General features: G+C 36.8%; 2 protein-coding genes across 2 annotated transcripts; both read left to right on the plus strand.

Moving 5' to 3' along the window:
* Positions 1 to 5,789: 5,789 nt before the first annotated feature.
* Positions 5,790 to 8,633, plus strand: LOC113290998 (ABC transporter G family member 26). The gene is made up of 9 exons (XM_026540580.1): positions 5,790 to 6,050; positions 6,136 to 6,425; positions 6,510 to 6,665; positions 6,750 to 6,933; positions 7,012 to 7,290; positions 7,399 to 7,680; positions 7,779 to 8,063; positions 8,164 to 8,271; positions 8,364 to 8,633. The coding sequence occupies exons 1-9, from the start codon at positions 5,790 to 5,792 to the stop codon at positions 8,631 to 8,633; spliced, it is 2,115 nt and encodes a 704-aa protein (XP_026396365.1).
* A 700-nt stretch (positions 8,634 to 9,333) lies between these two features.
* Positions 9,334 to 12,502, plus strand: LOC113288213. The gene is made up of 2 exons (XM_026537179.1): positions 9,334 to 11,598; positions 11,941 to 12,502. The coding sequence occupies exons 1-2, from the start codon at positions 9,688 to 9,690 to the stop codon at positions 12,037 to 12,039; spliced, it is 2,010 nt and encodes a 669-aa protein (XP_026392964.1). The 5' UTR covers positions 9,334 to 9,687; the 3' UTR covers positions 12,040 to 12,502.
* The last annotated feature ends 1,226 nt before the right edge of the window (positions 12,503 to 13,728 follow it).

A 13,728-nucleotide genomic window follows, 5' to 3' on the forward strand; every position in this document is an offset into this window, starting at 1 on the left:
AATAAACCCTAATACAGTTTTTTTTTTTTTAAAAAAAAGGAAATAAACAAACCCTACAATAAAATTGTCTTCTTTTCTGTTCTTTTTGCTTTAATCTTTAGCTCCAATTCTTTATGAAATCACCAAACTCTTCGGCTCAATTTTCTTTATGATCCAGAACCTGTAGACACAAGATAAATACCCAAAAACATAAAAAAGGACAAAAATAATAAAAAAAATAAAAATAAAATAAATCTAAAACCCTAAAAACAAGTCCGCGTGGACGGCGCCAAAAATTGATGTGATTTATAGATAGTGGTAAAAGTGGTTCGATTCTCAGACTTGTGAAGGATATTAATTAGACTTAAATTCTAATATTAAAATAGAAAACTCACTAAAAATTATAGCAAACTCAATCAAAGATGATATCAATACTAAAAGAAACACTGAGGCTAAGATTCCACTATTTTCCAAGTTCAAAATGATTAAACCAATACTTATATTTATGAAATCTTATCGTTTAATTTGATTCTAAAATATTGCAACAAGTAGATTTTCAAAAGTAGTAATTGTAAATACCAAGTATGAAGCATCAAAAGTCTTAAAACTAAGCATACTCCATCAAAATAGATCACAGTCACTCAAATAAAAATCATATTCAATAATAGTTCAAGGCAAATAATCATATAATTATTGCAAATAAAAAGATAAAATAGAATATACCACTTTTTGTTGGAAAAATAGCTTCCTCTATCGCCTCAGCAATGGGGTTTAGCTCCTCGTATTAATCATGATCTCAAAATATGTGTTTGTTTCTCAAAAGATTATTAAAAGAGTGAAAAGTAATAACACAGACTGTTTGCAACAGTGTATTGCTGTTGCAAAACAGATGTTACAATGGAACTGTTACAGAAAACTGTTGTAAGTACTGTTGCTTTGTCGCTGATTTTAAGACCCTAGAATACGACTGTCCTGCACAGCTTAATGTTCTTCAGCTGTTAAACAACGACACTGTTCTGCGACTGTTTCCCGTGCGTCAATGTTCTTCGTGTTCTTCCTCTTCAGCAGCAGCAGCAGCAGAAACAGAGTTTGGTAAAGCTCTGATTTCTTCTTCTCTGGCTCTCCTTAGGTTCCCAAACTCTCGACACCTCTTCTATATGACCCAAGACATCTATTTATATCAAAAATACCGATTAAATCTCTCCAAAATCTCTTTCCTTCTCTTCACGGCAAAGTTGCGGCAATTTCTTGTTTTAGAATTTCTACGCGTTTCTGAGCTTTCCTTTTTATTCTAAACTCTTCCTTAGATAGATACAAATCTTTGGGAAGGTTTACAACACTATAATCTCTCTAAAATTCCCTAAAACAGGTCACACACGTGACTTTTCATATTTTCTGTTGTGATAAAAATCCGTCAATTGAGCCCAGTCTAATCGATTTAAACACCCATATCAGATTCCTAGACCCATAAGGGGTCTATCCTATGAAAATCATAGGTTTAATCGACCTCAAACTCCTCCAAATCAGGAACCCTAAAATCTGTTCTTCACTGCACCTATTTTCCCGCCAAAACCTGGTTTTTGAAATGTTGAAGATGGTTGCCCCTTATCCAGGGTAGGGGTGCGATTAGAAGCTGCCTGGAAATGGGATGCCCTTAGTAATTAGGTTACCCCTTATCCAAAGTGAGAGTCCGAATAGCAAATGTCCTCCGGGTGCTTTCCGACAACTTTTCGAGCCAATTTTTTCCAAAAATGTTTATTAGCCAAAAATACCTACAAATAAATAAAACACCATAATAAGTACAAAAATGAGCCCTAACAATATATATAATCGAGACAAATCGGACACAAAAATGTGTCTATCAAACACCCGGTAATGACCCACCTCCAAACTTGGCATTTTTGGTTCCACGCTTATTGGCACCTAAGTGTACTCTGCCTCGAGGCATGGGAGTTCTCATATCTTCCACTTAAGGTTGGTTGTATTTTTTACCTTTCCCGCTAATCAAGAAAACAAAAGATATTATCTTAATCAATAAATGATTGCCTAAACCATACGCAACATAAGGGTTCTCATAGTAGCAAAAGTTCACGAAAAATAAGCCAACATAAGGGCTTCAAATAATAGTTCGGTTAGTCAAGCAATTTTGCGAACAAACCGAACTCTACATAACCGAAATTAAGGAAGAGTTCGGTTAGTCATTTTTTTTTGAGAACAAACCAAACTCCACATTTATGTAATTAGTGAAGAGTTCGGTTTGTCAAAGTTTTTTGGGAACCAACCGAACATAATGGGCAAAGTTCGGTTAAATCAAAACTCAACATAGTGGGAAAAATAGCAAAGTTCGGTTACAAAATTTCAACATTTTTTTTTGTAATCTTGTAAAGTTCGGCTACAAAATAGTTTGACCATTTTTTGCGAACCAACCGAACATAGTGGGCAAAGTTCTGTTAAATCAAAACACAACAGAGTGGACAAAATATCAAAGTTCGGTTACAAAGTTTCAACATTTTTTTTTGGTAATATTGGTAAAGTTCGGTTACAAAATAGTTTTAGCATTCTTTGCGAACCAACCGAACTGTCAGTTCGGTTACCTAGTGTTAAATTCTATAGAACCGAACTGTTCTTCGTGTTCTTCATTTTAGAAAGTTCGGTTAACAAACTAGGGTTTTTTTGAAAATCGAACTAACCGAACAACACACTGTAACTTCCATTTGAACCTTATTTTGATGATTTATATTCGATTTAACGAATCAAAATCAAATTAAAAGTAATGGGTTTGTGGGAAAATACCTGCGGATCTTCATAGTGGCAATTTCGGGGTTCTTATTGCGTCTTTGGTACCTGATTATGACTTCACTAATCGGTTCCACTTCCTTTTCAATCCGAAATTCACTTGGCTGATTTGCTAGATGTCCCAATCGAAGACCTTCTCCTTGAAGTCGCGAGGTTTTCTTTCGAAGAACCGTTATTATACTTGATTGATTAATCGACGATGAAAATTTTATGAATTTACGATTAATCGATGAAGATGATGCTGAAAGGAAGAAGAAGAAGAAGAGAAGAATTTTTTTTTTCTCAAAACCAATTCGTGTGTGGCTAGGGTAGGGGAGGGTCTGATTTTTGTTTTTTGTTAATAGATTAGGATTAGGTTAAACTTTGGTAGTTATTAGTTTAGTTTTAATTTTAATTGGGGTTAAGGGTAAATTAGTAATGTCACTATTTTAGGACATCCCTTATAATTATAGGATATATGGCCTTATAAAACAATGGTCCCCCAAAAAAAAAGTTGGTCCCCAAAAAATGGTTCAAAGAAAAAGCCAATGGCCCAATATTACACGGATATGATTAAGGCTTGAACCAAAGATTTGAAGTGAAAACTATTGTGAGACCCATTTAGTCATATTTCTCCACTATGAAGCCCACGGGCGTAAAACTTCACGCGCGCACCCAATTTTTGGGAAAAAATTACTCCAACACCCATAGTTCTTGAAATTCTGTTTTTCATTTTTTTCTCCATGCCGGTAAGCTTAAATATGGTTTCTCCATTTTAACCAAGGAAGAAACTATAATATTTTTGGTTGTTGGAGTTTATTTCTCAAGTAAAGTTCGATTTATACCAAACCATGAGCACGAGGGTTGGAGGCGAGATCTTATAAGGTTCAGACAAGATATAGATCTGATACCGATTCAATTATTGAAGAGAGATTACAAGAACATTCAATTACATCAAAATAATTGACGCCGATATGGACACAGAGGTCGGGTCGAATCTATTTGGTTTTGAAAACCAGGTTTCGCTGCCGAGAAAACAGAGAAGAATACCTTGTTATGGTGCCATGTCCCTGCCAGATTAGGAAATGAAATTGAAGTTAAGAATGAAATAGAATCTGGGTATGAGCATTTGAGTTTGTTTTGTGCCAGAGATGGGGTGAAGAAGTTCAATAAACTGCAGCTGGTCAGATTTTTAAGCCAAGAAAAGTCAGTGAAGAAGAAGCCATTGCTGCCATTTGAGTTGTGATGATAAATGATGAGATTAATGTGTGGTATAGTATTTGTTGATGATGAGGAATTATGGGTTTGTATTAAAATCGTGTTTGCAGGGAATTGGAGACCGATACAAAGAGAAGAATGTTAACAGCGAGCCTTGGTATACAATGCCAACAACATGTTCGAGAAAAGGCCTGAGTGGCTTGTGTGCAACTAAGTTACAACAACGGCTATCTCTTGGGTCTGAATGGTTCGTGGATGTAGTTTGGGAGACCAGAAACAAGAAACAAAGAACGGGTACGAGTTTATTGGACTTTAGGTAGAGTTTTCAAGATACTATGAGTTGTATGAAGAGTGAATTGTCATGGAGCTCGTGTTTGGTTTACTTTTTTGTCACAGAGACCAAGAATGTTCGTCATTCACTCATTTGACAAAAGAATGTACTCGAGTGTCACATGTAAAGAGATTAAAATGTATGAGATGTTGCATTTGGAATGGTGGTTGCTGTCATGATTGAGATATGAACAAATGGATTGATGAATGGATCAGTGAAGTGAGTTAGGAATGGTGGTGTTGATGTTGGTTTCAATGGTTTATGCATTTAAAAGAAAATGGAGCTAAAAGGATGCTGCAGTGGCAAGGAAAAGGAGATGGAGGTGAAAATGAGTTTGGTGTGCGTGTGACGTGCATTTAAAAGAAAATGGAGGTGTGAATAGTGATGCATAACAGGTTATGCATCTACAAAATTTGTTGCATAACTTGTTACGCATTCTCGAAATTGGTTTCATAACACGTTTTGCACCTTTTTTTTTTGCATAACTTGTTATGCAGTCCAGAAAACGGTTGCATAACACGTTATGCAGCTACTTTTTTCTTAGTATTGAAACCAACAAAAAATAAGGCTGCATAACTTGTCAGTTTTCATGCACCCGCAAATATGACTGCATAATGCATTATGCATCGAGAAAATTGTTGCACAATCTTTTATGCATCGAGAAAATAGATGCATAACCTGATATGCATCCGTAAATATGGATGCATACTGCATTATGCATCAATTTTTTTTACGCACTAAAATCAACCAAAATAATGGTTACATAACTTGTTATAGATACATAACTTTGTTATCCAAATGCATAATTTGTTATGCAGTGGAGAAAATGGTTGCATAATTCGTTATGCGTCTGCAAAATGTGATGCATAATGGTTATATATCAAGTTTTCGAAAATTTTGCCTAAAATGATGATCACCTCCGATTTTTCGTAGAAAACAAAAATTTGATATTCTTGTTTGTACTCGTTGCCAATTATACTCCTGATTCCAAGGTACGGATTTTCATCTAATATGGGTGTCACGGAACTAAAGATTAATTATGGATCTGACAATGAGAATATTATTTTTTTTGGGTGTGCACCTAAGTTTCTCAGATTTGAATTGGGCTGTTTCGTTCATCTTTTGGCGGCCCATAGAGTGGATCTTGCAAGAAATATGGTGGGGTTGCGGGGGCGTAAAAGTCTTGGCCAGCTGATTTACCGTCGAGCAACAATATACAACGGTCCATGTCACCAAGAGCGAGTGAAGCTTCACTAGCCCCGATTAAAATATTGTCTCCTTGCAATAAAAAGTTTGTGATTCAACAAGAAAAATCTTATATTCATAAACAATTGGAACTTATTTAGAAAGAATGTGTAGATATCAAAGGTTTTTTGGTCAGTTGTAGTTGAATCATTTGTCGAAAGCATGCATATTGAGAGATAAACCAGGAGCCTAACATTATATCTATGTTAAAGCACTTAGTATTTATCATCATTCTTAAAACATGGATTCCAGGGGAGGAGGATCAGTAGTAGACAAGATTAGGATGATGAGAGAAGAAGTGGTAGAAGAAATGTCGGTCGTATCGTCTCCTCCAACAATGGGTAGTATGCAAATAGCTGGAAGTAATGGTTTTGGCCATAACATTGAGTTCATTCCTGATCACCATCAAGCTTATATGAGAAATAACAGGAATTCAGAGATTGATATCGTAGAAGACCCTTCACACTGCATTGCCGATCGCCCTCTACCAATATATCTCAAGGTACATATTGATCCTACTTCGTCATATTCAATCATTTTGACCATGCACTCATTTTTCTCTGTTTTGAGCTTGTTCTTGTGTGAAGTTTGTGGATGTTGAGTACAAGGTGAAAATCAAACAAGGTTATTCGGGTAATCCTGTAAAGTCTATGGTGTCAAAGATGGCGTCGCAGTTGCATATGGAAAGAGAGCATCACAAGCACATATTGAAAGACATAACAGGAAGTATAGGTCCTGGAGAAATCCTTGCTCTAATGGGGCCTTCTGGTAGCGGGAAGACGACTTTGCTCAAGATAATAGGTGGTAGATTGCAAGATAATGTCAAAGGATCCATTACATACAACGATATTTCGTATAACCCAGCTCTTAAGAGGAGGTTAGCTTTCTAGCTTAAATTAGCAGGAATAATATAATTCTTTGAATTTCTTGTACATTTTGTTAATTTTTACGATTTTCTCAGGATTGGATTTGTTACGCAAGATGATCTACTTCTCCCTCAATTAACAGTTGAGGAGACTCTTGTTTTTGCTGCTTCCCTGCGGCTTCCAAGGAACATGAGCCCACAACAGAAGTATTTAAGAGTTGAGACAATTGTCAAGGAATTAGGCCTTGAAAGGTACGTGCATATTGACAGTGTGTTCAGAATTTTACAGTAGAATGATTTGAAACTGCATTATGATAGAATGCTATTTCATTGCAGATGCCGTCACACAAGAGTTGGAGGTGCATTTGTGAAAGGCATATCTGGAGGTGAAAGGAAAAGAACTAGTATTGGTTATGAAATTCTTGTAGATCCTTCGCTATTGTTACTCGACGAACCCACTTCAGGTCTTGATTCTACCTCTGCAAACAGACTCCTCCGAATACTTCAGAGCATCGCCATGGTAAAATATCTTTGTTTGCTGTCAGAACTATTGGTAGTTGTTCCGAATAAAAATCATTTCTCTTTATCACATCTACAGACAGGAAGGACGGTAATTACAACAATTCACCAGCCATCAAGCAGGATGTTCCATATGTTCGACAAGCTTTTGTTAATAGCGGAAGGTTACCCAGTCTACTCTGGAAAGGCTAGAGAATCCATGGAGTATTTTTCATCTTTAAGATTTGTCCCACAAATAGCTATGAACCCTGCAGAGTTTTTACTTGATCTATCAACTGGACATGTGAATGACATTAGTGTCCCACAAGATTTACAGACACCGCGCGGATCTCCTGAATTCGAAAGAGACGTGATCAGAGTAAGCATAAGTTCTTGACTTCAAGCTTACATTATGATTTGTAGTTTAGTCACAGTTTGATCTAAAATGTTCACTGACATTTGGTTTCTCTATGAGGTACACCATTAGTATTTACAGCATAAATACAAGGCTATAGTGGAACTGAAAGAAAAAGAGAATCAACGAACAACGCCAACTCCGACAAATCTTCAGATGGCTATTCAAGTTAAAAAAGATTGGACAATGACTTGGGGAGAACAATTTATGATACTACTGAAGAGAACATATAGAGAGAGGTGCGTAGATTACTTTGACAAGCTAAGACTAGTGCAGTCCCTAGGAGTTGCAGTACTACTAGGACTTCTGTGGTGGAAATCTAAGACTGGAACCGAAGCGCAACTACGAGATCAAGTAAAGTGCTGCAAATTAAGCTTCTTTATCTGTGTGGCTTATGGTAGTTCTTTAGAATGACTAACCAAGAAAATGGGTCAATGTCCTACTAAATGCAGGTTGGGTTGTTGTTCTACATTTGCATTTTCTGGACATCAGCATCGATATTTGGAGCAGTATACGTGTTCCCGTTCGAAAAAGTTTACTTGGTGAAAGAACGTAAAGCCGATATGTACAGACTTAGTGCATACTACATATCAAGTACATTGTGTGATATGGTGGTTCATATATTCTATCCAACTGGATTCATGCTCATTTTGTACTTCATGGCTGATTTCAAGAAAACAGTTCCTTACTTCTTCTTGACATTATTTGCAATATTACTGATTGTCATTACAAGCCAAGTAAGTATTAATGTGATTACTTCAACTAAGAATATAAGTTTCTATCATTTATCTGGAGATGTATAACTGTTATATGCTGATTTCTCATTTATTCGATTAGGGAGCCGGGGAACTATTTGGTGCCGCGGTTCTAAGTATAAAACGAGCTGGAATGATGGCTTCTCTGGTACTAATGCTGTTTCTCTTGACTGGAGGATATTATGTGCAGGTATAAACTTGCAGTTTCTTCTGCCAGATCAGAGAGCATTTAAGGTTAAAGGGTGCCTAACTAATATTGTTTTCGGTTTTTTGTTGATGCAGCATATACCATTTTTCATGCAATGGTTGAAGTATCTGTCATTCATGTACTATGGGTTCCGACTTCTGCTGAAAGTGCAATATTCAGGAGACGATTTATTCGATTGTCAAAGCCATTACGGATGCCGAACTTTACAAAGTTCACCAACTTTCGATACAGTAAACTTGAAAGGTGGACTACAAGAAGTCTGGATTTTACTTGCCATGGCTCTAGCTTATCGGTTGTTTGCTTATTTATGTCTTCGTTGGAGACTCAAAGTTTGCGATCTTTAATAGAGTAGCCCCATTAATCCACCTTAATTTTCAGGATTAACAGCAAGTCTAAAATAGCTTTCATGTGATTCATCATTTTTACTATAAATTCATGTCTTGGATATTGAACTGTTTTTGCAAGTTCAATTGGTTGTATTTGTTGTCCTGGATTTGTTCGAATTTCCTTGTCATCGGAGTTACATTCAACAATATCCCGTTGTAGAGCAATTGATCTAGGCAAGATGCAGTCAAAAACCATACTGCGCAAGGCGATTTAGGACTCGATATATTCTTTTAGTGGTCCCGTAGATTAGGGCTTAAATAGATAAACACAACAACGGAAGAGGAAACCACCACCAAATGGTCCAAACCTACCAAATATTATCTACTCCATAGACAAATCTTCCAGGAATACCATTTGGCTATCCGGTGGCAAAATTCAATAGCCATGGAGCAAAAAGACAAAGAAGCATACGTTGTAGAGTCGTATCCTTTTCGCAAAAAGAAAATCAGGTCCATACAGAACCCCATTCTGAAAGTTATGATAGATATTTTTAGATGTTTCCAACCCCACTCAGTAAGCACTATTGATACAGTAGTTTGGCGAAAAGCATTTCCTTTCCTTTTTTCAGGCAATGAGCTCAGAGATTTCAGCTTTTTCTGTAGTTACAAAATTCAGTATTATATGTTAAGATTGTTTATTGTGAACGGAATCTCAATCGTGATAATTTGAGTAATAAACCCAAACTGTCATTCAGAAGGCCAAAACTCGTTTTCAGTCAGTCAGTAACTACCAACTGTTCTTCAATCTTCTGGGTTGACAGGCAAACGTGTCGGCAAATTACCAGTTCATTCATAGACACATATCCACGATAAGTGGACCTTTAAGGGTATTTTAGTCATTAAGTAGTTGCACGTTGTCATTACTTTGTATCAATCATTTCGGAGTATAGCTGTCAAATAATTTCTGCAAAATAAAATCATTCCATTCTCTGACTACAACCCCTGTGATCAGAGATAGGGATAGAAAAAATCTTAATAAAAAGAGGGAGGGGGAGTCCTGGTTTCAACCAATATGGCACTTGTACCATATGATTCAAAAGAGAAATCTGATACTACTGCTAATTCATCATCAAACCTCCCCTGGCAAGATATGTTTAGATCTGCTTCAGTTAGAAAACCTGATGATTTAGTCCAACAAAGTAATCCAACTTCACCACAGAACAATAAACCACCCAGAAGCAAAAAATCAATGAAGAAAAGAGAAGAAGATAATGAGGAGGAAGAAGAAGAAGAAGAATCCGCCTTGAATGGTTTAGATCCTCAGGTACGTTTAGCACTATACATAGCTATGGCTCATGCTGGTTTGGCTTTTGCAATTTTCTTACTGTTTGGTGTTTATAAATTGTTAGAGGAATATCTAAGACCAATACAATGGGCTGTTTTATGTTCAATTCCATTAAGAGGTATTCAAGAAGCACTTGTTGGGTTTTGGTCTGAACCTTTGAAATTAGGTCTTACTGAGACTATTTTAGCAATTCCTGTTGCTGTTTTTAGGGTTTGTTTTGGTACTCTAATTGATATCAGGAATGCGTTTATCCGAACGATTCTGCGTCAAAAGAAATCGGAAGTATCAGGGAAGAGAAGAAATGGTTTTTCTAAAGTGGTTAGATGGCTGGTTGCATTTGGGGCTTTTGTGATTGTGTATGAGCAATTGGGGGGTTTTGGGGCTTTGTTGCTTCTTGGGTTTGGATTTATATTTGCTTACGGTAATGTTGATTCTACTATGTCTGCTGTTTCTTCATTGAGGAGTAGTAGTTTCCGCCGGAGTGCGATGACTGCTAGTTTAACACGTGGAATTTTGAAAAGGTTGAATACTATTGTGGCTATTGGTTTGATTGTTGCGATGATTTTTGGATTTTTGGCTGGTGGAGTTTTCTTCTCATATAAAATGGGAGTCGAAGGGAAAGACGCAGTCATTTCGTTGAAGTCACACTTACAGACCAGTAATTACACGGAGAGGATGGGTGTTACAAAATGGATGGAAGAAAATGATGTTCCTGGGTTAATGGATAAATACACTGCACAGTTCTATGAAACTGTGTCACAGCAGATTGATAGTTATGCAATGCAGTATAATCTGACCGAATTTGTAACCGGGATTAAGCATTTTGTGATAGCTCCAACTGCAGTCAATTCATCAGGTTCTTCAACAGCCCTGATGAATCCATCTCCGTATACCATAAAACTTGTGAGTCTGAGAGAACGGATTAAAAAGCGAGAATGGGGGGAGATTTATACCGAGGTTGATGCCATTTTCAGGGAATTACTTATTACTAGGGAGGATTTGATTGACAAGGCAAAAGGGTTTGCTGTTCAAGGGATGGACGTGTCAAAACGTGTCTTTGCCAGTAGTAAGTCTGTTTTAGGTGGTAGTGCGAGTCTAATGTTCTCAGTTGGCAACTCAATCGTCTCAGGAGCTGCAGGGCTTTTCAACTTTGTATCTCAATCAATGGTGTTTTTCTGGGTTTTATATTATCTCATCACTTCAGAGTCTGGTGGAGTAACGGAACAAGTGTTGGGTATGCTTCCTATTTCGAAAACAACAAGAATCCGCTGTGTTGATGTTCTTGATCATGCTATTGGAAGTGTGCTTTTGTCTACAGCGGAGATTGCTATATATCAAGGGTGTATAACATGGCTTTTATTTAGCCTCTACAAAGTGCATTTCTTATATATGTCGACTCTTCTTGCTTTCCTTAGCCCTTTACTGCCGATTTTTCCATCATGGGTTGCAACAATCCCGGCGGTATTGCAATTGGTAATGGAAGGTAGATACATAGTGGCTCTTTTATTGGCAGGGGTTCACTTGGCACTCTTAGAATATGGGGCATTCGAAATCCAGGAGGATGCAACTCTTCAGAGTTCCTATCTTACTGGTCTTAGCATTATTGGTGGAATGGCCTTGTTCCCATCTGCACTGGAGGTAGTTCTTTATATCCTTGTCCTTTTTGCTTTACTTGTATTGATACTCTAGCGATTACTACTTTTACATATTTTCTTGTTTACACTCGAAGTCACTACTTTCACATATTTTTAGGTTCCATTAACATACGACTCTTCCACTCACCTATGAGCAGCATTGTTTATCCCATCCCCTTTCTTTTTATGGTGATTTATCATGGTTGGTTAAATCCTTTTGAATATTATGAAAGGCCTGTTTTACGGTTTTAGTGTAACTTGGCCAAATTCTGGAATCTCCGCCCTCTCTTAGTGTTCTTCTGATCCTGAAGATGTTTCTAATGCTGATTTGTGTGTTATTCTACAGGGGGCGATAATGGGTCCACTCATAACAACTGTTATGATTGCTATAAAGAATTTATATGCCGAGTTTGTTCTGTCAGAACCCAAAAAAGGTGATGAGTAAATCAGACATTCAGTTAGTTGGTTCTGGTGCGGGTTTCCCAGTTTGTGTCTGTTGTACCTCTTGTAAAGAGTTCATTTTCCTTCATTTGAGGCAAAGATGATGGCAGAGTGAAGCAACAGTGGCGCCAGAGGGGTGAATAGGTTAATGCTTTGTTTTACACCGTTATTGGTCACACCTTCTCTACCAGACTCTGTAAATGTGCTGTGTATTTATGATTCATTTCCTCAATCGGTTGATCATACTGTATCATCATTCTCTATTGTAGAGTAAGTCAACTAGGGCGTGAGGTTTTTGTATTGAAAACGCTACTCATTTTAGGTTACTCAATCCTCAGTTGTTGTCGTTTCTGTAAGGTCAGCTGATGATGAAGCTCATGGGGATTTTTTTATTTTATAAGAAAAAACTTGTACATTTGTCTTGTTTTAATTTATATATAAAGCAGTTGTAATGTCAGTGTCTTGAACGATCTACGCCGAGTTTGACAGTGTTTGTGTAAGAATAAGAACTACACGTTTACACCTAGCATTGGTTTCCTAATCCAAACATAAACAGTATGACGTGCACTGAGTTCCCGAACCTAACCCGTTTCACCAGGCCAATTTTACGCAATGTGCAAATGGTCGTGCATGGTAGCCAAGTTTTAGAAACCTAGTTTAATTGGGGGCCATGGATTCTAATTGGGGGCTCCCACTAGAGAACAAAAAATGTCACCCCACCCTAATTTGGATCACCCCTTATCAAAAAAATTTCTAAATAGCTAAAATGCCCCTGAATAATTAGTGATAATCTTAGTTAATTAGTGATAATCTTACTTAATTAGAGTTTCACTTCTTTTTTTTTTCAAATTTTTTGTTTGCAATTTTTTTTATTTTTTTTTCGCCCAGATCTGTATGAAAAATCGTCATGGTATTGAAGTGTTTCAGTGAGGACACTAACAATCATTAATGTTTCGACTGTTTCAGTGAGACTCTAAACAGTCGTTATTTCCTATAAAAGAATCGTTATCTTCTTGGAAGAGTCATCAATGGCGGAAATGTACGATTGTTTGGAGTCGTTTATATATAATCAATTCACTGACGACCCTTTGAAAGAGTCGTTATTGTTTTTATTATGTATATGACGATTCCAAACAGTTGTTACTGTTTTTGAAGTGTCGTTACTGACAGTCGTTATTCTCTAAAAAGAGTCGTTATTTTCGAAGAGTGATCAATGGTAGAAATTCATTAAAGAGTCGTAATAGCATTGAATACGACCATGACGATCCTTAACAGTCATTATTGTCTTTGAAGGGTCATTAATTAGAGTCGTAATTTGGAGAGAAAAAAACGTAAAGGGTAAAACAGTATTTTTACTATCAGTTTAATACGCCCCTGAAAAATTTGGGGTGCAAATAAAATGTTAAGGCCCCCAATTAAACGAGGTTTAGGAAGTCTTGTTTCTCAAGGTTATATCTTGCTATAACTTCTAATTGCAGAATTTACTTTGGATCTTCCTCTATACAAACAACAAGAATTTCGTCTTATATTTTCCAAGTGTAAGAGAGAACGAAAGAATTTAAGATACAAATATATCATTATGTTGTTCCAGGATCATCATCATGTGATTTTTTTTTTAGTCGAAAAGTGACATTAAAGTTACAAAAGAAAAGGAAAGGAAAAGAAGCAAGCTCGCAAAGGAGCAACTCAGGTG

The sequence above is a fragment of the Papaver somniferum genome, chromosome 6 (assembly GCF_003573695.1).
Source record: "Papaver somniferum cultivar HN1 chromosome 6, ASM357369v1, whole genome shotgun sequence".
Classification (NCBI taxonomy): Eukaryota; Viridiplantae; Streptophyta; class Magnoliopsida; order Ranunculales; family Papaveraceae; genus Papaver; species Papaver somniferum.

Coding starts and splice junctions, on each gene's coding strand:
- LOC113290998 (XM_026540580.1), top strand. CDS start 5,790: ATGGATTCCAGGGGAGGAGGATCAGTAGTAGACAAGATTAGGATGATG. Junction 6,666..6,749: donor AAGGAATTAGGCCTTGAAAG/GTACGTGCATAT, acceptor ATTTCATTGCAG/ATGCCGTCACACAAGAGTTG. Junction 6,934..7,011: donor TACTTCAGAGCATCGCCATG/GTAAAATATCTT, acceptor TCACATCTACAG/ACAGGAAGGACGGTAATTAC.
- LOC113288213 (XM_026537179.1), top strand. CDS start 9,688: ATGGCACTTGTACCATATGATTCAAAAGAGAAATCTGATACTACTGCT. Junction 11,599..11,940: donor TGTTCCCATCTGCACTGGAG/GTAGTTCTTTAT, acceptor GTTATTCTACAG/GGGGCGATAATGGGTCCACT.